The sequence below is a fragment of the Loxodonta africana genome, chromosome 11 (assembly GCF_030014295.1).
Source record: "Loxodonta africana isolate mLoxAfr1 chromosome 11, mLoxAfr1.hap2, whole genome shotgun sequence".
In the NCBI taxonomy this organism is placed as follows: Eukaryota; Metazoa; Chordata; class Mammalia; order Proboscidea; family Elephantidae; genus Loxodonta; species Loxodonta africana.
Genome location: NC_087352.1, coordinates 9,506,360 through 9,531,449, shown reverse-complemented (window position 1 = coordinate 9,531,449; position 25,090 = coordinate 9,506,360). Strand labels below are relative to the sequence as shown.

The 25,090-nt window shown below is 43.5% G+C and overlaps 1 protein-coding gene across 3 annotated transcripts in view; it reads left to right on the top strand.

Annotated features, from left to right (window-relative positions):
• XRCC1 (X-ray repair cross complementing 1) overlaps positions 1 to 25,090 on the top strand; it is a 41,923-nt gene that overhangs the window by 1,966 nt on the left and 14,867 nt on the right. For 2 of the 3 annotated variants that reach the window (XM_003406226.4, XM_064293755.1), the window contains one exon: positions 21,720 to 21,830. In XM_003406226.4, coding sequence (XP_003406274.1) covers positions 21,720 to 21,830 — 111 coding nt within the window. Of the gene's footprint in view, positions 1 to 20,005; positions 20,641 to 21,719; positions 21,831 to 25,090 lie in introns of those variants that run through there. The other variant, XM_064293754.1, reaches the window with a different exon arrangement.

Genomic DNA, 25,090 nt, shown 5'->3' with positions numbered 1-25,090 from the left:
TGAGGGAGGTACAGCCTGCTCAGGATTTATTATCGGGACCCGAATTCATGCTCTCCCTCTTACTCACTCTCCGACCTCAGGCAAATGTTTCGTTTCTCTGAACCTGTTTTCTTATCTGTCCATTAGGAATAATAAGATCTAAGCCCAGGGTTGTTGTGAAAATTCAGTGACATAATGTCTGCAAGAGTGATCTGTCAACATGCAGGTGTTTGTGTAAGGGGTGGCATTTATGTTATTATTACTGGGTGATGATTCTCCTGGGCTTCCTTATGATCAGGTGACCCCAAGAGAAATCATGTTTGAGTTTGCATGTTGCAGTGGAAACACGGAGACTGGAGGCAGAAAAGACTGGACGTAGAGGGTGAGGAAGCAGGAGGAGCCAGATGAGGTACCAGGTTCTTTGGCTGGGAGACTGAGGGCAAGAGTGCAGCTGAAATGGGTTACCCAGAGAGAGAGCAGCTTGGGAAGGTGATGTGTTTGTTGGGACATCCAGGTTTGATATGACTTTGGGGCATTCATGGGGCAGCATCCAAGAGACAGTTAGGGATTGGATATGGAGCCAGAGCCAGAGGTGTGGGACTTGTCAGCACAGGGACAGGACCAGAAGGCCTGGGAGTAGATGGATTCGTTCATTCATATGTTCATGCATTCATTCAATAGGTGTTTATTAAACACCTTCTGTAGAGTCAGAATCAACTTGACGGCAAGTGGTCATAGGCCACATGGAGACCCTGGGTGGTGCAAGAGGTTTATGTGCTCGGCTGGTAACCAAAAGGTTGGAGGTTTGAGTCTACCCAGAGGTGCCTCAAAAGAAAAGCCTGGCAATCTTCTTCCAAAAAATCAGCCATTGAAAACCCTATGAAGCACAGTTCCACTCTGACCATCAGTTGGAATCAACTCAGTGGCAGCTGGTACTGACACCATAGACCACGCACTGTTTTGGGTGTTGGGCTTTAGAACAGCGGACAGCACAAGCCGAAAGGTATCTCAGGCCTTGTGGGGCTTTCATATTGGCAGGGAAAGACAGACAAACAAGTCGATAAGTAAAATATATGTCAGGTGATGAGTGCTGTGGGGGAAAATTAAGGTTGAAGGCAATAGTGCTCAGGAGAGGAGGGTGGTGGTTGATGGTTTTTATTCAAATGGTGGGATTGTGAAGGCCTCCCTGAGAAGGTGACATTTGAGCAGAGTGAACTACGCAGATATCTGCCTAAGAACATTCCAGGTAATTGTTAGTTGCTGTCGAGTCGATTCCCAAGTCATGGCGACCTCATGTATGACAGAATGAAATGCTGCCCGGTCGTGCACCATCTTCACGATCATTGATATGGTCGAGTCCGTTGTTGAGGCTGCTGTACATTTTGAGTGCCTTCCAATCCAGCACAATATCGGACAGTATTCAGTTGTGATCCATAGAGTTTTCATTGGTTGTTTTTCAGAAGTCGATCGCCAGGCCTTTCTTCCTAGTCTGTCTTAGTCTGGAAGCTCCATTGAAACAGGTCCACCATGGGTGACCCTGCTGCTGTTTGAAATACCGGTGGTATAGCTTCCAGTGTCATAACACAGAAGCCACCACAGTATGACAGACTGACAGATGGTGGATTCCAGGTGGAGGGAGTAGCAGAAACAGACTGTGGGGGCTTGTGCCTGGCGCATTGCAGGAACAGCAAGGAGGCCAATGTGGCTGGAATGGAGTTAGCCTGGGGGAGATTGGTGGGAGATGAGCTAATGTGGTAGGAGTGGAGCTGCCGAACACGTTTGGCCTGGAGCACCATTGAAGGACCTTGGCTTTGACTCTGAGAAGGAGCCATCAGAGGGCTCTGAGCAGAGGGGGGACGGGATGTGATTTCGGTGTTCATGGGCTCCCTGTTTTCTGGGTTGAAAGTAGGCCGCAGCAGGCAAGGGCAGAAGCAGGGAGACCAGCATTGCCACGGTCGTCACCTTCTCTCTTTGGAAAATCTGATTGCAGGTGGTGGCTGCCAACATTAGGGGCGACTCCCTGCTGAATGCCAGTTTTGGTTCTTTTGAAGTGTGTGATAAGGCAGAAATATTTGGACACAAGACACGAAGGCTAATCTGGGTTTCTCTCCTGCCCTGTATTTGCTCCTGCCAACAGTATTATGTAACATCCGGAAATTACCCATGGGGTTCAGCCCTCTGCTTGTCATATCCCCACACACACCTTTTTTTGGCCAGGAGGTTCTGCCATCAACCTGTTCACCTGCTCCCAGGAGGAGAGAAGTTCTAACCTCTTCTCTAACCACTCCTGGGCTGGAAGGGATAGTTAGGAGGTGGTCCAGGTGTAATACGTGCACCTCACTGGGGGTGAGTTCAAGTTGTGCAAACACCTTTTTATATTCTTCACAATGCTTAGAGCAATGCAATGCGTGTTATGGACATCTTTGTTGAATAAATGAATGAAAAAAATCAAACTGTACACTTTAAGATGAGTACATTTTTGTATATGATGCGTGGTTTACCTCAATTAAAAAAAAAAAAAAAGATCCCAGTCAGATGTTGCTCGGGGGGACTGAGCCAAGGCTGAGGCGTGGCCATCTGATTAGATGCCTGGAATATGTGTAGTTTGGAGATTGTTTCACGTGACTGGGAAGGGATGAGTTTTGAACCCTTGTTCCATTAAGTTGAAGAAGTTGCATAAGGGTGTGTAGCGAGGGAGAGGAACAGTCTGGGGTGTGGGTGCATGGGGAAGCTGGACCCAACAAAAAGGCCTGATGACATCTGCATATTAGCCCCAAGTGTCCCAGGCATTTTCCTGCTGCTCACCCCATTCTGCCATGGAATAGCCATCCTGTGGATGTGGCTGGGCAAGGAACTCTGCATCCCGGGCTGCTGGCTTCGCTCCTGTTGAAGGTTTGAAAGTAGAACTTTTTTTTTTTTAAATTAACTTTTATTAAGCTTCAAGTGAACATTTACAAATCCAATCACTCTGTCACGTGTAAGTTTACATACATCTTACTCCCTTCTCCCACTTGCTCTCCCCCTATTGAGTCAGCCCTTTCAGTCTCTCATTTCGTGCCAATTTTGCCATCTTCCCTCTCTCTCTATCTTCCCATCCCCCCTCCAGTCAAGAGTTGCCAACACACTCTCCAGTGTCCACCTGATTTAATTAGCTCACTCTTCATCGGCATCTCTCTCCCCCCCGCTGACCAGTCCCTTTCATGTCTGATGAGTTGTCTTCGGGGATGGTTCCTGTCCTGTGCCAACAGAAGGTCTGGGGAGCATTGCCGCCGGGATTTCTCTAGTCTCAGTCAGACCATTAAGTATGGTCTTTTTATGAGAATTTGGGGTCTGCATCCCACTGATCTCCTGCTCCCTCAGGGGTTCTCTGTTGTGCTCCCTGACAGGGCAGTCATCGATTGTGGCCGGGCACCAACTAGTTCTTCTGGTCTCAGGATGATGTAGGTCTCTGGTTCATGTGACCCTTTCTGTCTCTTGGGTTCTTAGTTGTCGTGTGACTTTGGTGTTCTTCATTTTCCTTTGCTCCAGGTGGGTTGAGACCAATTGATGCATCTTAGATGGCCGCTTGTTAGCATTTAGGACCCCAGACACCACATTTCAAAGTGGGATGCAGAATGTTTTCATAATAGAATTATTTTGCCAATTGACTTAGAAGTCCCCTCAAACCATGTTCCCCAGACCCCCGCCCTTGCTCCGCTGACCTTTGAAGCTTTCATTTTATCCCAGAAACCTCTTTGCTTTTAGTCCAGTCCAATTGGGCTGACCTTCCTTGTATTGAGTGTTGTCTTTCCCTTCACCCAAAGCAGTTCTTATCTACTAATTAATCAGTAAAAAACCCTCTCCCTCCCTCCCTCCCTCCCCCCTTTGTAACCACAAAAGTATGTGTTCTTCTCCGTTTTTTCTATTTCTCAAGATCTTATAATAGTGGTCTTATACAATATTTGTCTTGCCTCTGACTCATTTCGCTCAGCATAACGCCTTCCAGATTCCTCCATGTTATGAAATGTTTCAGAGATTTGTCACTGTTCTTTATCGATGCGTAGTATTCCATTGTGTGAATATACCACAATTTATTTACCCATTCATCCGTTGACGGACACCTTGGTTGCTTCCAGCTTTTTGCTATTGTAAACAGAGCTGCAATAAACATGGGTGTGCATATATCTGTTTGTGTGAAGGCTCTTGTATCTCTAGGATATATTCCGAGGAGTGGGATTTCTGGGTTGTATGGTAGTTCTATTTCTAACTGTTTAAGATAACGCCAGATGGATTTCCAAAGTGGTTGTACCATTTTACATTCCCACCAGCAGTGTATGAGAGTTCCAATCTCTCCACAGCCTCTCCAACATTTATTATTTTGTGTTTTTTGGATTAATGCCATTCTAGTTGGTGTGAGATGGAATCTCATCGTAGTTTTAATTTGCATTTCTCTAATAGCTAATGATCGAGAGCATTTTCTCATGTATCTGTTGGCTGCCTGAATATCTTCTTTAGTGAAATGTGTGTTCATATCCTTTGCCCACTTCTTGATTGGGTTGTTTGTCTTTTTGTGGTTGAGTTTTGACAGAATCATGTAGATTTTAGAGATCAGGCGCTGGTCGGAGATGTCATAGCTGAAAATTCTTTCCCAGTCTGTAGGTGGTCTTTTTACTCTTTTGGTGAAGTCTTTAGATGAGCATAGGTGTTTGATTTTTAGGAGCTCCCAGTTATCTGGTTTCTCTTCATCATTTTTGGTGATGTTTTGTATTCTGTTTATGCCCTGTATTAGGGCTCCTAGGGTTGTCCCTATTTTTTCTTCCACGATCTTTATCGTTTTAGTCTTTATGTTTAGGTCTTTGATCCACTTGGAGTTAGTTTTTGTGCATGGTGTGAGGTATGGGTCCTGTTTCATTTTTTTGCAAATGGATATCCAGTTATGCCAGCACCATTTGTTAAAAAGACTATGTTTTCCCCAATTAACGGACACTGGTCCTTTGTCAAATATCAGCTGCTCATACATGGATGGATTTATATCTGGGTTCTCAATTCTGTTCCATTGGTCTATGTGTCTGTTGTTGTACCAGTACCAGGCTGTTTTGACTACTGTGGCTGTATAATAGGTTCTGAAATCAGGTAGAGTGAGGCCTCCCACTTTCTTCTTCTTTTTCAGTAATGCTTTGCTTATCTGGGGGTTCTTTCCCTTCCATATGAAATTGGTGATTTGTTTCTCTATCCCCTTAAAATATGACATTGGAATTTGGATCGGAAGTGCGTTATATGTATAGATGGCTTTTGGTAGAATAGACATTTTTACTATGTTAAGTCTTCCTATCCATGAGCAGGGTATGTTTTTCCACTTAAGTATGTCCTTTTGAATTTCTTGTAGTAGAGCTTTGTAGTTTTCTTTGTATAGGTCTTTTACATCCTTGGTAAGATTTATTCTGAAGTATTTTATCTTTTTGGGGGCTACTGTGAATGGTATTGATTTGGTTATTTCCTCTTCGATGTTCTTTTTGTTGATGTAGAGGAATCCAAGTGATTTTTGTATGTTTATTTTATAACCTGAGACTCTGCCAAACTCTTCTATTAGTTTCAGTAGTTTTCTGGAGGATTCCTTAGGGTTTTCCATGTATACGATCATGTCATCTGCAAATACTGATAGCTTTACTTCCTCCTTGCCAATCCGGATAGGCTTTATTTCTTTGTCTAGCCTAATTGCCCTGGCTAGGACTTCAAGTAAGATGTTGAATAAGAGTGGTGATAGAGGGCATCCTTGTCTGGTTCCTGTTCTCAAGGGAAATGCTTTCAGGTTCTTTCCATTTAGAGTGATATTGGCTGTTGGCTTTGCATAGGTGCCCTTTATTATGTTGAGGAATTTTCCTTCAATTCCTATTTTGGTAAGAGTTTTTATCATAAATGGGTGTTGGACTTTGTCAAATGCCTTTTCTGCATCAATTGATAAGATCATGTGGTTTTTGTCTTTTGTTTTATTTATGTGATGGATTACATTAATGGTTTTTCTGATATTAAACCAGTTTTGCATACCTGGTATAAATCCCACTTGATCAGGGTGAATTATTTTTTTGATGTGTTGTTGGATTCTATTGGCTAGAATTTTGTTGAGGATTTTTGCATCAATGTTCATGAGGTATATAGGTCTATAATTTTCTTTTTTTGTAGTGTCTTTACCTGGTTTTGGTATCAGGGAGATGGTAGCTTCATAGAACGAGTTGGGTAGTATTTCGTCTTTTTCTATGCTTTGAAATACCTTCAGTAGTAGTGGTGTTAAGTCTTCTCTGAAGGTTTGGTAGAACTCTGCAGTGAAGCCATCCGGGCCAGGACTTTTTTTTGTTGGAAGTTTTTTGATTACCGTTTCAATCTCTTTTTTTGTTATGGGTCTATTTAGTTGTTCTACTTCTGAATGTGTTAGTTTAGGTAGGTAGTGTTTTTCCAGGAATTCATCCATTTCTTCTAGGTTTTCAAATTTGTTAGAGTACAATTTTTCACAGTAATCTGAAATGATTCTTTTAATTTCATTTGGTTCTGTTGTGATGTGGTCCTTCTCGTTTCTTATTCGGGTTATTTGTTTCCTTTCCTGTATTTCTTTAGTCAGTCTAGCCAATGGTTTATCAATTTTGTTAATTTTTTCAAAGAACCAGCTTTTGGCTTTGTTAATTCTTTGAATTGTTTTTCTGTTCTCTAATTCATTTAGTTCAGCTCTAATTTTTATTATTTGTTTTCTTCTGGTGCCTGATGGGTTCTTTTGTTGCTCACTTTCTATTTGTTCAAGTTGTAGGGACAGTTCTCTGCTTTTGGCTCTTTCTTCTTTTTGTATGTGCGCATTTATCGATATAAATTGGCCTCTGAGCACTGCTTTTGCTGTGTCCCAGAGGTTTTGATAGGAAGTATTTTCATTCTTGTTGCTTTCTAAGAATTTCCTTATTCCCTCCTTGATGTCTTCTATAACCCAGTCTTTTTTCAGGAGGGTATTGTTCATTTTCCAAGTATTTGATTTCTTTTCCCTAGTTTTTCTGTTACTGATTTCTAGTTTTATTGCCTTGTGGTCTGAGAAGATGCTTTGTAATATTTTGATGTTTTGGACTCTGCTAAGGTTTGTTTTATGACCTAATATGTGGTCTATTCTAGAGAATGTTCCATGTGCGCTAGAAAAAAAAAGTATACTTTGCAGCAGTTGGGTGGAGAGTTCTGTATAAGTCAATGAGGTCAAGTTGGTTGATTGTTGTAATTAGGTCTTCCATGTCTCTGTTGAGCTTCTTACTGGATGTCCTGTCCTTCTCCGAAAGTGGTGTGTTGAAGTCTCCTACTATAATTGTGGAGGTGTCTATCTCACTTTTCAATTCTGTTAAAATTTGATTTATGTATCTTGCAGCCCTGTCATTGGGTGCATAAATATTTAATATGGTTATGTCTTCCTGATCAATTGTCCCTTTTATCATTATATAGTGTCCTTCTTTATCCTTTGTGGAGGATTTAAGTCTAAAGTCTATTTTGTCAGAAATTAATATTGCTACTCCTCTTCTTTTTTGCTTATTATTTGCTTGATATATTTTTTTCCATCCTTTGAGTTTTAGTTTGTTTGTGTCTCTAAGTCTAAGGTGTGTCTCTTGTAGGCAACATATAGATGGATCGTGTTTCTTTATCCAGTCCGTGACTCTCTGTCTCTTTATTGGTGCATTTAGTCCATTTACATTCAGCATAATTATAGATAAATAAGTTTTTAGTGCTGTCATTTCGATGCCTTTTCATGTGTGTTGTTGGCCATTTCATTTTTCCACATGCTTTTTTGTGCTGAGACGTTTTTCTTAGTAGATTGTGAGATCCTCATGTTCATAATGTTTAACTTTATGTTAGTTGAGTCAAATGTTTTTCTTGGCTTTTTTCTTGAGTTATGGAGTTGATATTCCTTTTTGTGGTTACCTTATTATTTACCCCTATTTTTCTAAGTAAAAACCTAACTTGTATCGTTCTATATCGCCTTGTATCACTCTCCATCTGGCAGTTCAATGCCTCCTGTATTTAGTCCCTCTTTTTGATTATTGTGATCTTTTACCTATTGACTTCCATGATTCCCTGTTATGTGTATTATTTTATTTATTTATTTATTTATTAGAATTAATCTTAATTTGTTTGTTTTTGTGCTTTCCCTGTTTGAGTTGATATCAGGACGTTCTGTTTTGTGACCTTGTATTGTGCTGGTACCTGATATTATTGGTCATCTGACCAAACAATCTTCTTTAGCATTTCTTGTAGCCTTGGTTTGGTTTTTGCAAATTCTCTAAACCTGTGTTTATCTGTAAATATCTTAATTTCTCCTTCATATTTCAGAGAGAGTTTTGCTGGATATGTGATCCTTGGTTGGCAGTTTTTCTCCTTCAGTGCTCTGTATACGTCGTCCCATTCCCTTCTTGCCTGCATGGTTTCTGCTGAGTAGTCTGAACTTATTCTTATTGATTCTCCCTTGAAGGAAACCTTTCTTTTCTCCCTGGTTGCTTTTAAAATTTTCTGTTTGTCTTTGGTTTTGGCAAGTTTGATGATAATATGTCTTGGTGTTTTTCTTTTTGGATCAATCTTAAATGGGGTTCGATGAGCATCTTGGATAGATATCCTTTCGTCTTTCATGAGGTCAGGGAAGTTTTCTGTCAGGAGTTCTTCAACTATTTTCTCTGTGTTTTCTGTCCCCTCTCCCTGTTCTGGAGCTCCAATCACCCGCAGGTTATCCTTCTTGATAGAGTCCCACATGATTCTTAGGGTTTCTTCATTTTTTTTAATTCTTTTATCTGATTTTTTTTCAGCTACGTTGGTGTTGATTCCCTGGTCCTCCAGATGTCCCAGTCTGCATTCTAAGTGCTCGAGTCTGCTCCTCTGACTTCCTATTGCGTTGTCTAATTCTGTAATTTGATTGTTAATCTTTTGGATTTCTACATGCTGTCTCTCTGTGGATTCTTGCAACTTATTAATTTTTCCACTATGTTCTTGAATAATCTTTTTGAGTTCTTCAACAGTTTTATCAGTGTGTTCCTTGGCTTTTTCTGCAGTTAGCCTAATTTCATTTGTGATGTCTTGAAGCATTGTGTAAATTAGTTTTTTATATTCTGTATCTGATAATTCCAGGATTGTATCTTCATTTGGGAAAGATTTTGATTCTTTTGTTTGGGGGGTTGGAGAAGCTGTCATGGTCTGCTTCTTTATGTGGTTTGATATGGACTGCTGTCTCCGAGCCATCACTGGGAAACTAGTTTTTCCAGAAAATCCGCTAAAAAAAAAATGCAGTCAGATCCCTATCAGAGTTCTCCCTCTGGCTCAGGCTATTCGGATGTTAATGGAGCCGCCTGGGGAGGGTGGGGGAGGGATCAGAGAGCTAGGAGCGTAGCACCTCAGAATATAGCCAGAGTTGCTTGTCTTACTTGGAATGACTCTTATATCTGAGATTTCCGTGGGGCGCGTCGCCTATATGTACTGGGTGTGTGGAGATTGCCCCCTGGGGGGTCTGGCCCACTGGCGTCACGGTCAGATCCTCCGCTGTCAGCCCCATCCCCAAGGTTAAGGCTCCCCTACTGGGACGGTGCACTCCCGACTCCAAAAGCAGTTGCTGCCTCCCGGGGACTCCCCGTCCCATCAGCCATGTCGCGCGCCGCTCCTGTGAACCGGGTGGGCCCCCCCCCCGCCCCGGGGTCAGCTCAGGAGAGCGGAGCAGCTCCCCGCGCCTGAGCCGCAACTGCGCGTCCCACCTGGGACGCCGCTCTCCCCGCTCCAAGACCAGCCACTGCCTCCCGGGGACTTCTTCCACTGGCTGCACCGCCACACCACCTGCGCGAACCGGCTGGGCCTGCGCGAACCGGTTGGGACCGCCCTGCGGTCAATTCAGGGAGATGGAGCTGCACCCCGTGCTCACGCCCCGCCCGCGCCCGCCAAAATCCCGGCAGGACGGCTCCCCGGCTGGGACGCTGCTCTCCCCGCTCCAAGACCGGTCACTGCCTCCCGGGGACTTCTACCACCAGCTGCGCCACCACGCCGCCCACGCCAGTCCGCTGGGCTCCCTCCCGGGATGAGTTCAGGGGCTAGGGCTGGGCCCCTTGTCTGTGCCGTCTGCCCCCCTGGGCTCTGCCCCAAATCGGGCTCCGAAGGTCACCTGACTGGTACGCTGGCTCCTGGCTCTGAAAACAATTGCTGTCTTCCCGTATTTGTTCGTTCTCCGTCTCTAAATCTGTGTTTGTTGTTCAGAGTTCGTAGATTGTTATGTATGTGATCGATTCACTTGTTTTTCCGAGTCTTTGTTGCAAGAGGGATCCGCGGTAACGTCCGCCTAGTCCGCCATCTTGGCCCCACCTCGAAAGTAGACCTTTTGCTTGCAGCTTTTGTTATTTATTGCTAATAACTGTCCTCACATACACACCTATTTTAAGTAAATTGTCAGATAGTAAACTGTGTAAATTTTTTTTCCTTAGCAAATATCTCTATTTGGCCCTCATTCTTGAAAGACAGTTTTTTTCTCTCTTTTTTTTTTGTGCTTTAGGTGGAGGTTTACAGAGCAAATTAGTTTCTCATTAAACAGTTAATACACATATTGTTTTGTGATATTGGTTGACAACCCCACGATGTGTCAACATTCTCCCGTTCCTGACTTTGGGTTCCTGTTAACCGCTTTCCTGTCCCCTCCTGCCTTCCCGTCCTTGCTCCTAGACTGGTGAGCCCATTTAGTCTCGTTTTTGTTTTATGGGCCTGTCTAATCTTTGGCTGAAGGGTGAGCCCCAGGAGTGACTTCAGTACTGAATTAAAAGGGTGTCCAGGGGCCATACTCTTTGGCTTTCTCCAGTTCTATCAGACCAGTAAGTCTGGTCTTTTTTTTTGTGAGTTAGAATTTTGTTCCACATTTTTCTTCAGCTCTGTCCGGGACCATCTGTTGTGATCCCTGTCAGAGCAGTTGGTGGTGGTAGCCGCGGATCATCTAGTTGTGCTGGACTCCATGTGGTGGAGGCTGTGGTAGTTGTGGTCCATTATCCTTTGGACTAATCTCTTGAAAGGATAGTTTTCCTGGGTATACAATTTTAAGCTGACAGTTACTGGCTATTAGGAAATTGAGTTTATCCTTCCACTGTCTTTTTTTACTTTTGTTTTGCTGCTGAGAAGTCAGCTGTCAGTCTAATATTTATTTCTAATTCATTAGGTCTGGGGTGGGCTGTGAGGTTCTACATTAGTAACAAGTTCCTGATGATGCTGAAGCCACTTGTCTGCAGAACACATTTTTCGTAGCTGTGATTCAGTGGACTCCCAACGTTTTTTTATTGCGATAAAATTCGTGTAACATAAAATTCACCATTTTAACCATTTCAGAGTGTCTAATTCAGTGGCTTTTAGTATGTTTACAGTGTTGTACAACCACCACCACTATCTAATTGAGAACATTTTCATCATCCCAAAAAGAAACCCTGTACTTATTAAGCAGTCACTTCCCATTGCAACCCTCTCACCATCCCTAAACAAACAAACAAACCTGTTGCTATCAAGCCAATTTCAACTCATAATGACCCTATAGGACAGAGTAGAACTGCCTCATAGGGTTTCCAAGGAGTGTCAGGTAGATTTGACCTGCTGACCTTTTGGTTAGCAACTTGGCACTTTAACCACTGTGCCACCAGGGCTCCCGCCCCACCCTTGGCAACCACTAATCTACTTTGTCTCATTCTGTCCATTTCATATAAATGGAATCATGGAACATGCGACCTTTTGTGTCTGGCTTCTTTCACTTAGCATCTTTTTGACATTCGTCTATGTTGTAGCATGTATCAGTACTTCATTCCTGTCTATGACTGAATAACATTCCGTTGTATGGATACACCATGTTGGTTTATCCGTTTATCAGTTGATGGACATTTGGGTTGTTTTCATGTATAAATGTTTGTGTCAGAATTGGTTTTACTTACGAAGAAGAAGAAATACAAGTGAGTGTGTATGTTTGTTTAAATTAGAAGTATGCAATACCAGCCATTCATCTGAAACAGAAACATGTACATCCTACCAGATGTAGGCCCTGTGTGCTGTACTGTGAGAATAATAAAGATGTTGAGTTTTTACCTCAAGAATTGAGGTGGGGAGTTGACAAGCAGTGTTGGTACCAAACAGTATTGGCAGTTGGGTCTGAATTGCTCCGCTCGTTATTGGCTATGTGTGACACGTGAGTTATTTATTTAAACTAGATGAGCCTCGCTTTCCCCATCTGTAAAACTAGGGTGGTAACAGACCTCTCCTCCTAAGGGTTCAGTGATGCCTGGCCCAGGACTAGAGCTTGGCTAACTGTTGCAGACAGAATAATGGCCCCCAAAGGCGCCCAGGTCCTAATCCCCAGAACCTGTGAATACGCTACCTTACATGGCAGAAAGGACTTGGTGGGTGTGATTAAGTTAAGGATCTTGAGATGGGGAGGGCGCAGAGTGATCACAAGGGTCCTCATAACAGACGGGAAGGCAGAGAGAGAAAGACATATGATGGAAGCAGAGGTTGAATTGATGCCTTTGCTGGAACGAGGCCATGAGCCAAGGAATGCAGGCAGCTTCTAGAAGCTGGAACAGGCAAGGAAATAGATTCTTCCCCAGAGCCTCTAGAAGGAACACAGCCCTGCCACACCTTGATTTTAGCCCCATACATTTCTGGCCCCCAGAACTGTGAGATAATAAATCTTTATTGTTTTATTAAGCCACCGAGTTTGTAGTAATTTGTTACTGCAGCAACAGGAGACTACCCCACCAAGCACTTGGCACACGGTGAGCAATCTGAAAGCCTTAGCCATGATGATGCCCTGGTGACAGATGCGGACACTGAGGCAAGGAGCAGGGAAGTGACTCACCAAAGCCACTTGGGTAAGGGAAGGCAGAGCCAGAGTTACAACTCAGGGGACATTTGTCCCTTCAGCAAATGGCCATTAGGGGTTTTCCCATCCATCCGTCTGTTCACTCATCAGGAGTGTCTTGCTGGCCTAACCAGTAACCTTTTGCCCTTGAGTTGACTTCAACTCATGGTGACCCCCATGTATATCAGAGTAACACTGTGCTCCATGGGGTTTTCAGTGGCTGATTTTTGGGGGGAACTAGATTTCCAGACCTTTCTTCTGAGGCACCTCTGGGGGAATGGAACCACCAACGTTTCGGTTAGCAGCCCAGTGCATTAAACGTTTGCACCACCTGGGTACTCATTGCCTCTCTACTATATTGTTGTTGTTGTTAGGTGCTCTTGAGTTGGTTCCGACTCATAGCAACCCTATGCACAACAGAAGGAAACACTGCCCGGTCCTGTGCCATCTTTACAATCGTTGTTATGCTTGAGCTCATTGTTGCAGCCACTGTGTCAGTCCACCTCGTGGAGGGTCTTCCTCTTTTCCGCTGGCCCTGTACTCTACCAAGCATGATGTCCTTTTCCAGGGACTCATCCCTCCGACAACATGTCCAAAGTATGTAAGACGCAGTCCCGCCATCCTTGCTTCTGAGGAGCATTCTGGTTGTACTTCTAAGACAGATTTGTTCATTCTTTTGGCAGTCCATGGTAAATTCAATATTCTTTGCCAACACCGCAATTCAAAGGTGTCAACTCTTCTTTGGTCTTCCTTATTCATTGTCCAGCTTTCACATGCATATGATGTGATTGAAAATACCATGGCTTGGGTCAGGCGCACCTTAGTCTTCAGGGTGATATCCTTGCTCTTCAACACTTTGAAGAGGTCCTTTGCAGCAGATTTGCTCAATGCAATGCGTCTTTGGATTTCTTGACTGCTGCTTCCATGGCTGTTGATTGTGGATTCAAGTAAAATGAAATCCTTGACGACTTCACTCTTTTCTTCATTTATCATGATGTTGCTCATTGGGGCAGTTGTGAGGATTTTTATTTTCTTTGTGTTGAGGGGTAATCCATACTGAAGGCTTGTGGTCTTTGATCTTCATTAGTAAGCGCTTCAAGTCCTCTTCACTTTCAGCAAGCAAGGTTGTGTCATCTGCATAACGCAGGTTGTTAATGAGTCTTCCTCCAATCCTGATGCCCCGTCCTTCTTCATATAGTCCAGCTTCTCGGATTATTTGTTCAGTATACAGATTAAATGGGTATGGTGAAAGAGTACAACCCTGGTGCACACCTTTCCTGACTTAAACCAATCAGTATCCCCTTATTCTGTCCGAACAACTGGCTCTTGATCTATGTAAAGGTTCCTCATGAGCACAATTAAGTGTTCTGGAATTCCCATTCTTCACAGTGTTATCCATAGTTTGTTATGATCCACACAGTCAAATGCCTTTGCATAATCAATAAAACACAGGTAAACATCCTTCTGGTATTCTGTGCTTTCAGCCAGGATCCATCTGATATCAGCAGTGATATCCCTGGTTCCACGTCCTCTTCTGAAACCAGCCTGAATTTCTGGCAGTCCCCTGTTGATATACTGCTGCAGCTGTTTTTGAATGATCTTCAGCAGAATTTTGCTGGCGTGTGATATTAATGATATTGTTCTATAATTTCCACATTCGATTGGATCACCTTTTTTGGGAATAGGCATAAATATGGATCTTTTCCAATCAGTTGGCCAGGAAGCTGTCTTCCATGTTTCTTGTCATAGATGAGTGAGCACCTCCAGCGCTGCATCTGTTTGTTGAAACATCTCAATTGATATTCCATCAATTCCTGGAGTCTTGTTTTTCGCCAATGCCTTCAGAGCAGCTTGGACTTCTTCCTTCATTACCATTGGTTCCTGATCATATGCCACCCCTTAAAATGGTTGAATATCGGCAAATTCTTTTTGGTATAATGACTCTGTGTATTCCTTCCATCTTCTTTTGTTGCTTCCTGCATCATTTAATATTTTCCCCATGGAATCTTTCACTGTTGCAACTCGAGGCTTGAATTTTTTCTTCAGTTCTTTCAGCTTGAGAAACGCCGAGCATGTTCTTCCCTTTTGGTTTTCCATCTCCAGCTCTTTGCACATCGTTATAATACTTTGTTTTGTCATCTCAAGACGCCCTTTGAAATCTTCTGTTCACTTTTACTTCATGAAATCTTCCTTTTGCTTTAGCTGCTCGACGCTCAAGAGCAAGTTTCAGAGTCTCCTCTGACTTCCACCTTGGTCTTTTCTTTGTTTTCAGTGACCTTTTGCTTTCTTCATGGTTGATGTCCTTGATGTCATTTCACAACTCGTCTTGTCTTCGTTCACTGGTGTTCAGTGCGTCAAATGTATTCTTGAGATGGTCTCTAAATTCAGGTGGGATATACTCAAGGTCATATTTTGGCTCTCGTGGACTTTCTCTGATTTTCTTCAGTTTCAGCTTGAACTTGCATATGAGCAATTGATGGTCTGTTCCACAGTCGGCCCCTGGCCTTGTTCTGACTGATGATATTGAGTTTTTCCATCATCTCTTTCCACAGATGTAGTCAGTTTGATTTCTGTGTGTTCCATCTGGTGAGGTCCGTGTGTATAGTCACCATTTATGTTGGTGAAAGAAGGTATTTGCAATGCAGAAGTCGTTGGTCTTGCAAAATTCTATCATTGCTTCTGTCACCAAGGGCATATTTTCCAGCTACTGATCCTTCTTCTTTGTTTCCAACTTTTGCATTCCAATAGCAAGTAATTATCAATGCATCTTGATTGCATGTTTGATTAATTTCAGACTGCAGCAGCTGATAAAAATCTATTTCTTCATCTTTGGCCCTAGTGGTTGGTGCGTGAATTTGAATAATAGTCATATTAACTGGTCTTCCTTGTAGGCGTATGGATATTATCCTATCACTGACAGCACTGTACTTCAGGATAGATCTTGAAACGTTCTTTTTGACGATGAATGCAACACCATTCCTCTTCGAATTGTCATTCCCAGCATAGTAGACTATATGATTGTCCGATTCAGAATGGCCAATACCAGTCCATTTCAGCTCACTAATGCCTAGGATATCGATGTTAATGCGTTCCATTTCATTTTTGACGATTTCCAATTTTCCTAGATTCATACTTCGTACATTCCAGGTTCTAATTATTAATGGATGTTTGCAGCTGTTTCTTCTCATTTTGAGTCGTGCCACATCAGCAAATGAAGGTCCTGAATGCTTTACTCTATCCACGTCATTAAGGTCGACTCTACTTTGAGGAAGCAGCTCTTCCCTAGTCATCTTTTGAGTGGCTTCCAACCTGGGGGGCTCATCTTCCAGCACTATATCAGACAATGTTCTGCTGCTATTCATAATGTTTTCACTGGCTAATGCTATTCAGAAGTAGATTGCCAGGTCCTTCTTCCTAGTCTGTCTTAGTCTGGAAGCTCAGCTGAAACCTGTCCCCCATGGGTGACCCTCCTGGTATCTGAATACCGGTGGCATAGCTTCCAGCACCACAGCAACACACAAGCCCCCACAGTACGACAAAGTGACAGACACGTGGGGGTCTACTATATTATTAGCTGACATTTATGGATTGCTGTGTGCCAGGCACTGTTCTAGAGACTTTATGCTTTTCTCATTTAATCTTCATAGCAACTTTATTAGATAGAAGTTGTTACTGTCCCCATTGTACAAGTTAGGAAGCTGAAGCACAAGGGGTGAAATGAAGCCATTGGCTCCACGATCAGTAAGGAAGTAAGCCAAGCTGGGGAGGACTAGCCGCTATTCTTACACTGAGGACACAGCAGGGAACAGCTCAGATATTGTCCCTGCTCCCATGGAGCTTAAAAATGTGGGGGCAAAAAGTAAGTTCACAAAACATCTTGGAACATGGATGAACCTGAAGGACCTTACGTTGAGCGAAATAAGTCTGTCACAAAAAAAAACAAATACCGTGTGTTCTCGTTTCTATGAAATGACACGAACAAATAAATACAGAAACTAGTGTTCATTAGAGAACACTGGAGAAGGACATCATGCTTGGTCAAGTAGCGGGTCAGCGAAAAAGAGGAAGACCCTCAACGAGATGGATTGACACAGTGGCTGCAACAGTGGGCTCAAGCATAAAAACGATTGGGAGGATGACGAAGGACAAGGCAATGTTTCATTCTGTTGTACATAGGGTGGCTGTGAGTCTAAACTGACTCGACTGCACCTAACAACAACAACAATGCTCATTGGTGGTTACCAGTTAGTAGACACTTGTTATTTTTGGTGATGGAAAAAGTAACACCAAATGAGAGTGGAGTGTACATGGCTTGACGAAGGTAAATGATGTTACTAAAAAGTACACAAGAAAAAAGGACCTGGTGGTAACTGCTATGGCATTGAAACCTCAGCAAAAACCACCAAGAAGTATATGTGTGGGTATGTATGTAAACATGGATGTGTACTGATATGTATATCTAGGTGTATGTATACGTATATGCACCTATGTGACTATGCACATAAATATATATAAAAATAATAAAGCACTTAGGGGACACAGTTATGGATACTTCTTAGATGTAACCAAACACCACATAGAATTGGATTTCTGGGTTTAAGGATTAGGACCATAATCTCATGGGACATCTTGGTCAGTTGGCATAATATAGTTCATAAAGTTTATGTTCTACATAAACTAGCTTGGTGAGTAGTGTCTGGGGTCTTAGGAACTTGCATGTGTTCATCTAAGATGCACCTATTGGTCTCTACTCACCCAGAGGAAAAGAGAAAAGAAAATCAAACTCAAAGAAAAAACTAATCTATAGGACAAATAGTCTACATGAACCGTGGCCTTCCTACCCTGAGACCAGAAGAACTAGGTGGTGCCTGGCTACCACTACTGACCATTCTAATCAGTGTCACAATAGATGGACCCTGATAGAATGGGAGAAAAATATAGAACAGAACTTCAAATTCCTTAAAAAAAAAAAAAATCCAGACCTACTTGACGGGTTGATACTGGAGACTCCCGGATTCTATTGCCCTGAGATACTCTTTAAACCTTGAACCAAAACTAACCCCTGTGGTCACCTGGTAGCTAAATAACAAATTGGCTCACAAAATCATGAATACTACCCATGAGTATTGTGTTCCTTTAAAAAATCACCTGCATGAGACCAGACAGCCAACAATTACTTTAAAACAAAGATGAGAGTGTAGGGGGACAGGGAAACTAAAATGGAAAATGGAACAACCAGAACAGAAATAATGAGAATGTTCACGCATTGTGAAGAGTGTAACCGATGTCACTAACAACTTGTGTAGGAATTGTTGAATGGAACCTAAACTGCTGTGTAAACCTTCACCGGAAACACAATAAAATATTATTTAAGAAATGAAATTAAAAGGTCAGGAAAAGCAAAGTGAGGAGACGAGCCAGACACTAAAATGTCACTGTATTACAAGTCTATAATATCAAGTAATGATAATGGAAAATAAAGCAGGGTTAGGAGATAAGGAGTAGCACTCTGTAGGAGGTGAGGGAGGCTACTTTGGTTGGTCAGGGAAGAGGTGACTACGAGCAGAGACCCACAATGGAAGGAGCCAGCCTTGGGAAGTATGGGGTAAAGTGTTCCAGGCAGGAAGAGTGGCAAGTGCAAAGGTCCTGAGGTGGGAGGAGCTGGCTTGTTCTTGGACTGAAGGAAGGGTTTCTTAGCCATCTAGTGCTGCCATAACAGAAATGCCACAAGTGGATGGCTTTAACAAAGAGAAATTTATTTTCTCACAGTCTAGTAGGCTACAAGTCCAAATTCAGGGTGTTGGTTCCAAGGGAGGGTTATCTTTCCCTGTTGGCTCTGGAGGAAGGTCCTTGTCCTCAATCTTCCCCTGGTCCAGGAGCTTCTCAGGTGGAGGGACTCTCCCACGCCCACCCCGCCCAGTCCAAAGGATGCACTGTGCTCTTGGTGCTGCTTTCTTGGTGGTGTGAGGTCCCCTACTCTCTGCTTGCTTCCCTTTCCTTTTATGTCCTGAGAGATAAAAGGTGATGCAAACCACACCCCAGGGAAACTCCCTTTACTTTGGATCTAAGTAAGGGTGGTGTTACAATCCCACCTAATCCTCTCCACATAAAATCACAATCACAAAATGGAGGACAACCACAAAATAAATACTGGGAACCGTGGCCTAACCAAGTTAATACACATATTTTTGGGGGGATACAATTCAATCCATGACAGAGGGGGAGTCACCAGCATGCCGACTGGCCTCAGCCTTTGGGAAGGCCTTTCCCTGAACACTGCCTCCAGCAGTCCAAGCACGTCCAGTGGTCGGTGGAGGAGCATGTGTGAATGCTGCAGCTAGTCTGCCTGGGGTTGGGTCCCAGCTGTGCCGCTTCACCAGCGGTGTGACCTTGGGGAAGTTACCTAACCGTTTCCTGCCTCGTATGTCAGCTGCTCGTATGTAAAATGTGGATAATAATAGCTTCTGCCCAGCAGAGTGGTTGTGGAGGAGAGTAGATGCATCTGGGGCGCTCAGATGTATTCTGGGGTAAAAACATCACAAAGTTCAATAAAGCAAAAAGCAAGGTTTTATTCAGCATATGTGCAAATAGGCAAAAGTAGGAAATGGACAAGCATGCTGCCAGAGCCATGTCTGCCCCAGTCCAAGGAAATATTACAGAATAAGCAAAACTGGGAAAATAGACAAGCCTGCTGCCAGAGCCATGTCTGCCCGAGTCCAAGGATACATTACAGAATAAACAAAACTGGGAAAACAGATGGAAACCCTGGTGGCATAGTGGTTAAGTGCTACGGCTGCTAACCAAAATGTCGGCAGTTCGAATCCGCCAGGCGCTCCTTGGAAACTATCGGGCAGTTCCACCCTGTCCTATAGGGTCGCTGTGGGTCGGAATCGACTCGACGGCCCTGGGTTTTTTGTTTTTGAAAACGGACGACCATGCTGCCAGGGCCATGTCTGCCCTAGTCCAAGGAACGTTTTAGAATCATCAGTATATGTTAACATTACAAATAAGCAAAACCATTCAAAGCTTCGCCTTTTCACAGACTGGCTAAAAACTGCCAAATCATGGTGATTCTACATTTTGAATTGTCTTTCTTAACAGTCTTTGGTACAGGTTTAATTCAGTAAGGACAGTCAGGAGGTCTTCATCGGCCCAACAAACCTTACTGCTCACTGTTGTTAGGTACCATCGAGTCGGTCCTGACTCACGGCGGCCCTGTGTACGACGGAATGGAGCCCTGCCTGGTCCTGCACCATCCTCGCAATCATCCTTAATGCTTAAGCCCATCGTTTCAGTGACTGTGTCAATCCGTCTCATCGAGGGTCTTCTTTTTCGCTGACCCTCTGCCAAGCATGATGTCCTTCTCCAGGGACTGGCTCCTCCTGACAACGTGTCCAAAGATTGTGAGATGTAGTCTCACCATCCTTGCTTCTAAGGAGCATTCTGGTTGTGTACTTCTTCCAAGACACACCAAATACTCATAAAAAAAAGATTAAGAGTGGAAAGTGTGTGGGTCTTTTGTGCTGAGTTTTATGATTTGTTTGTGTGAAAGGTTCCATAAAAGATGTTTTCCAAGATTGTCCTAGGTGTTGTCTATGTACTTCAGGGCCCAGCTGATGTGTCCTTGTGAGTTCAGCTCCAGCTGGGTCACATTCTTTATGCTCAAGGACAGGGAGTAATGGCTCCAATATTATCTCCTAAATCAGATGTCAGCTGCAGTGATGGTGGTGGTTGTTATTCTGTGTCATCTCAGCTCCCTTCACAAGGATTATGATGACCCTCCCCTTTCATGTGTGAGGAAACTGACTATCAGCAAGGTTGGTTATGTCACCCAGGGTTGCACAGCTCAGACATGGCGGGGATGCTGCATTTGAAAGCAGGCTTGCTTCACCCCCAAGTGCAGGCCCCTGCCTCCCAAGTAGGGATCTTCCGGATTGTAGCCGTGTGCAGGCGATGTCTGGGGAACCTCCTGCCTGGGAGGCTGTGGAGTATGTGGGAGGGTCAGGCGGTGAGAGGTGAGCGTGTGGGGCGGTGGGCTAGGGACCTTTGAGGGCCCTGATAACTCAGTGTTTAGAATCGTGATAAAAGAGCCCCATGCTGGAGGGCAGGAGACTTGCCTCCGCCCGTCCTAAGTGCCCGCACCCCAGCACTGCCTTCCATGTCTTCATGACAGATCCTTTGGGGAAGCCCTTCTAGAGGTAGGCCTTTCCTCCCCTCAACAAATAATTATCAAGCATCGACTGATGATGCCTCCCGAATGACGGCGGTTCGAGTGCCTACTACATGCCGCCCTCCTGTGGCCACAGCGCTCATATGCATGATGTTATGTATGTCTCACAACAGCCCTGTAGAGTAGCTTTGGTGATCACCCCCAGTTTACAGATGAGGAAAACTGATGCTCCGAGAGGTTAATTGACAAGGCCATATGACTAGTGTGTGGCTGGGCTGGAATTCAAACCCAGGATTCAGTGGTGAGCAAACCTAGACGAGGCCCCTGCCCTCAAGGGGCTCCCACTGAGTCCTCTGTGGTTGGGGACAGGGCAGCAGGTGTGACATTTGTCTGCATGATTATTTGCACAAACATATACCTCTGGTGAGCACTACCAAGGAGAGCTTGGTGGCACGTTGTAAGGGGTTCTGGTAGAATCTGGAGGGGTTGGTGAAAGAGGGTGGTGAGTGGAGTTTTATGCATTCATTCAGCATTTTTCATGAGCTCCAACTCCCAGCCAAGCCCTGTGCTGGGTGCCAGGGACACAGTGGCACTACTCAGCCCTGGCCCCCCACTCTCACAGAGTTGACATTCCAAGGGGACATGGGGTCCAGAAGGGGATCATCACTATCCAGAGGTCCCAAGGACAGAGCAGGCATTGACAGCAGGCTATCCTCTTCCCTGCAGCTGGAGAAGGAGGAGCAGATACACAGCGTGGACATCGGGAATGATGGCTCCGCCTTCGTGGAGGTGCTAGTGGGAAGCTCGGCCGGAGGGGGTGGAGAGCAAGACTACGAGGTAAGTAGATGGCCCGGGTGTTTTCCTTTAGGCTTCAGGGTGAGTCACACCTGCTCGGTGCCCTCTTGAGCATCCAAGTGAAAAGAGACAAAGAACAGACACAGGGCAACAGCACATGTAAGGGAAGAAACCAAGTTTGCATAGAGGTTACAGAAACAACCAGAGGCCCTTGTTTGTTCCACGGTCCAGTCACTGCTTGAGAGAAAACCTGCTTTGCTCGGGTCTCAGAGGTTCTCCACAAATGCCACGGCAAAGTGAGACTCTGCATTGATTGCGGATGCCTCGGTAAGTCACTTTATTTGCAACAAATCTTTTCAAGAAGGAGTGCCTTTAGCTGCACCCTGGACACGAAAGGACTCAGCACAGTCCTCTTCTTACTGGTGGAGTGAATTGGAGCTGGCTTTGTGAGGTCATAGTTAGCCAGCTGGTTATTCGGTAAAATGTTGGCAGGTAAAAATAAGCCCAGTGATCATCCCAGTTTACGAGAACAAGCAGCCCAGTTTTCTACATGATACATTTTTTTCCTTGTAGTGAAAAACTGCTTTTAATTGAGGTGTATTTGACATATAATAAGATGTATAGATTTTTAAAAATTTTATCGTGCTTTAAGTGAAAGTTTACAATTCAAGTCAGTTTCTCATACAAAAACTTACACACACATTGTTATGTGACCCTAGTTGCTCTCCCTACAATGTGACAGCACACTCCTTCTCTCCACTCACTGTTTCCTGTGTCATTCAACCAGCTCTTGTCCCCCTCTACCTTCTCATCTCGCCTCCAGATGGGAACTGCCCACATAGTCTCACGTGTCTGCTTGAGCTAAGCACGCTCCTCACCAGTATCTTTTTTTTTTTTTTTTTTTGGTTTTTTAAATAATTTTTATTCTTCAAATGACCGTTTCATACTTAGTAATTAGGACTTTTTCTTGAAGATTTTTTTTATTGTGGTAAAACATACATATTATAAAATTTATGATCTTAATCACTTTTAAAGTGAACATTTTTATTGTGTTTCTTCTATTTTCTTTTTAAAATTTTTAATGTGCTTTCAGTGAAAGTTTACAAATCAAGTCAATCTCTCATACAAAATTTATGTACACCTTGCTATGTACTCCTAGTTTCTCTCCCCTTAATGAGACAGCACATTCCTTCTCTCCACCCTGTATTTCTATGTCCATTCAGCCAGCTTCTGTCCCCCTCTGCCTTCTCATCTCACCTCCGGACAGGAGCTACACACACACAGTCTCATGTGTCTACTTGATCCAAGAGGCTCACTCCTCACCAGTATCATTTTCTATCTTAAAGTCCAGTCCAATCCCTGTCTGAAGAGTTGGCTTTGGGAATGGTTCCTATCTTGGGCTAACAGAAGGTCTGGGGACTGTGACCTCTGGGGTCTTTCTAGTCTCAGTCAGACCATAAAGTCTGGTCTTTTTTATGAGAATTTGAGGTCTGCATCCCACTGTTCTCCTGCTCCTTCAGGGATTCTTCTTTGTGTTCCCTGTCAGGGCAGTCATCGGTTGTAGCTGGGCACCATCTAGTTTTTCTGGTCTCAGGCTGATGTAGTCTCTGGTTTATGTGGCCCTTTCTGTCTCTTGGGCTCATAATTACCTTGTGTCTTTGATGTTCTTCATTCTCCTTTGGTCCAGGTAGGTTGAGACCAATTGATGCATCTTAGGTGGCCACTTGCTAGTGTTTAAGACCCCAGACACCACTCTCCAAAGTGGGATGCAGAGTGTTTTCTTGATAGATTTTATTATGCCAATTGACATAGATGTTCCCTGAAACCATGGTCCCCAAACTCCTGCCCCTGCTACGCTGGCCTTCGAAGTGTTCAGTTTATTCAGGAAACTACTTTGCCTTTGGTTTAGTCCAGTTGTGCTGTCACCAGTATCATTTTATTTGTTACAGTCAAGTCTGAAGAGTTGGCTTCGAGAATGGTTTTAGCTTTGGGCTCTCAGAGAGTCCAGTTGCCGTCAAATGGATTCCGACTCATAGCGACCCCATGTGTATCAGAGTAGAACTGTGCTTCATAGGGTTTTCTTTTTTTTTTCATTGAACTTTGTTTTAATGGCTCTCAAAATTTAGACTTTGGTCGAGTTGTTCCATAAGGTTTTCAATGGCTGATTTTTCAGAAGTAGATCACTAGGTCTTTCTTTTGAAGTGCCTCTGGGTGGACTTGAACCTCCAACCTTTTGGTTGGCAGCCGAACACTTTAACCATTTGCACCACTGAGAGACTCCCTTTTGAAGAGTAGAGGTCAGGGACTTTGTGAAACGTCACTTACTGTATAAAATGTCTGATGTTGCCTCGTGATTAAATTTAGGTCCTACACCTTTAGCCAGAATGCCACCGAAGGAATGTTGTGTTCTTCTCAGTGCGTCGTATCACAAGGCACAGACTATTGACTGACTTCCTTACTGACGAGGCTCACTGGGACCATTCGGTTAAGGTGGTGTCGGCCAGGCTTCTCTACTGTAAAATTACTCTTTTACTCCTTGTAATTAATAAATGTCATGTGGGAAAATACTTTTGAGACTATGAATTGACTCGACGGCAGCAGGTTTTTGGTTTTATGTATCTTGTTACTTCTCAAATTTGCATCCACTGGTTTTTGCATCAATTATTGATTTTTGCCTAAGTTGTTGATGCTATTTTAATGACTTATTTTAAAATTTCATTTTCTAGTTGTTTGTTGATGGCATGATAGAAATACAATTGATTTTTGTATATTGACTTAACATCCTGTGATTTTGCTGAAGTTACATATCGGTTCTAGTAGTTTTGTGCAGATTCCGTGAGATTTTCTATGTAGACAGTCATGTTATCTGTAAATGAAGACTCTTTCCTTTCTTTCCAATTTTGATGGGTTATTTTTCCCCATTTTCTAACCTTATTGCACTAACCGGCACCTCTAGTCCAGTGTTAGGTAGCACTGGTGAGAGAGTGGACATCCTTACTTGGTGCCTGATCTCAGGGGGAAGTGTTGAGTCTGCCACCATTGAGTATGACGTTCGCTGTAGGTTTTTTTGTAGATGTCCTTGGTCAGGTTGAGGGTGGTCTTTTCTCTTCCTAGTTTGTTGAGAGCTTTTTTCATGAATGTGTGTTGAATTTTATCAAGTGCTCTTTCTGCTCAACAAAGTACATTTTAACAAATGAGGTTTCCTATAACAAACATTTTTTTCCTCAAGGTTATAATAAGTCAGCAGTCTTTGGAACTATTAAAAAAAAGTTCTCTGTTCTTGGCAAATAGATTTAGATCAA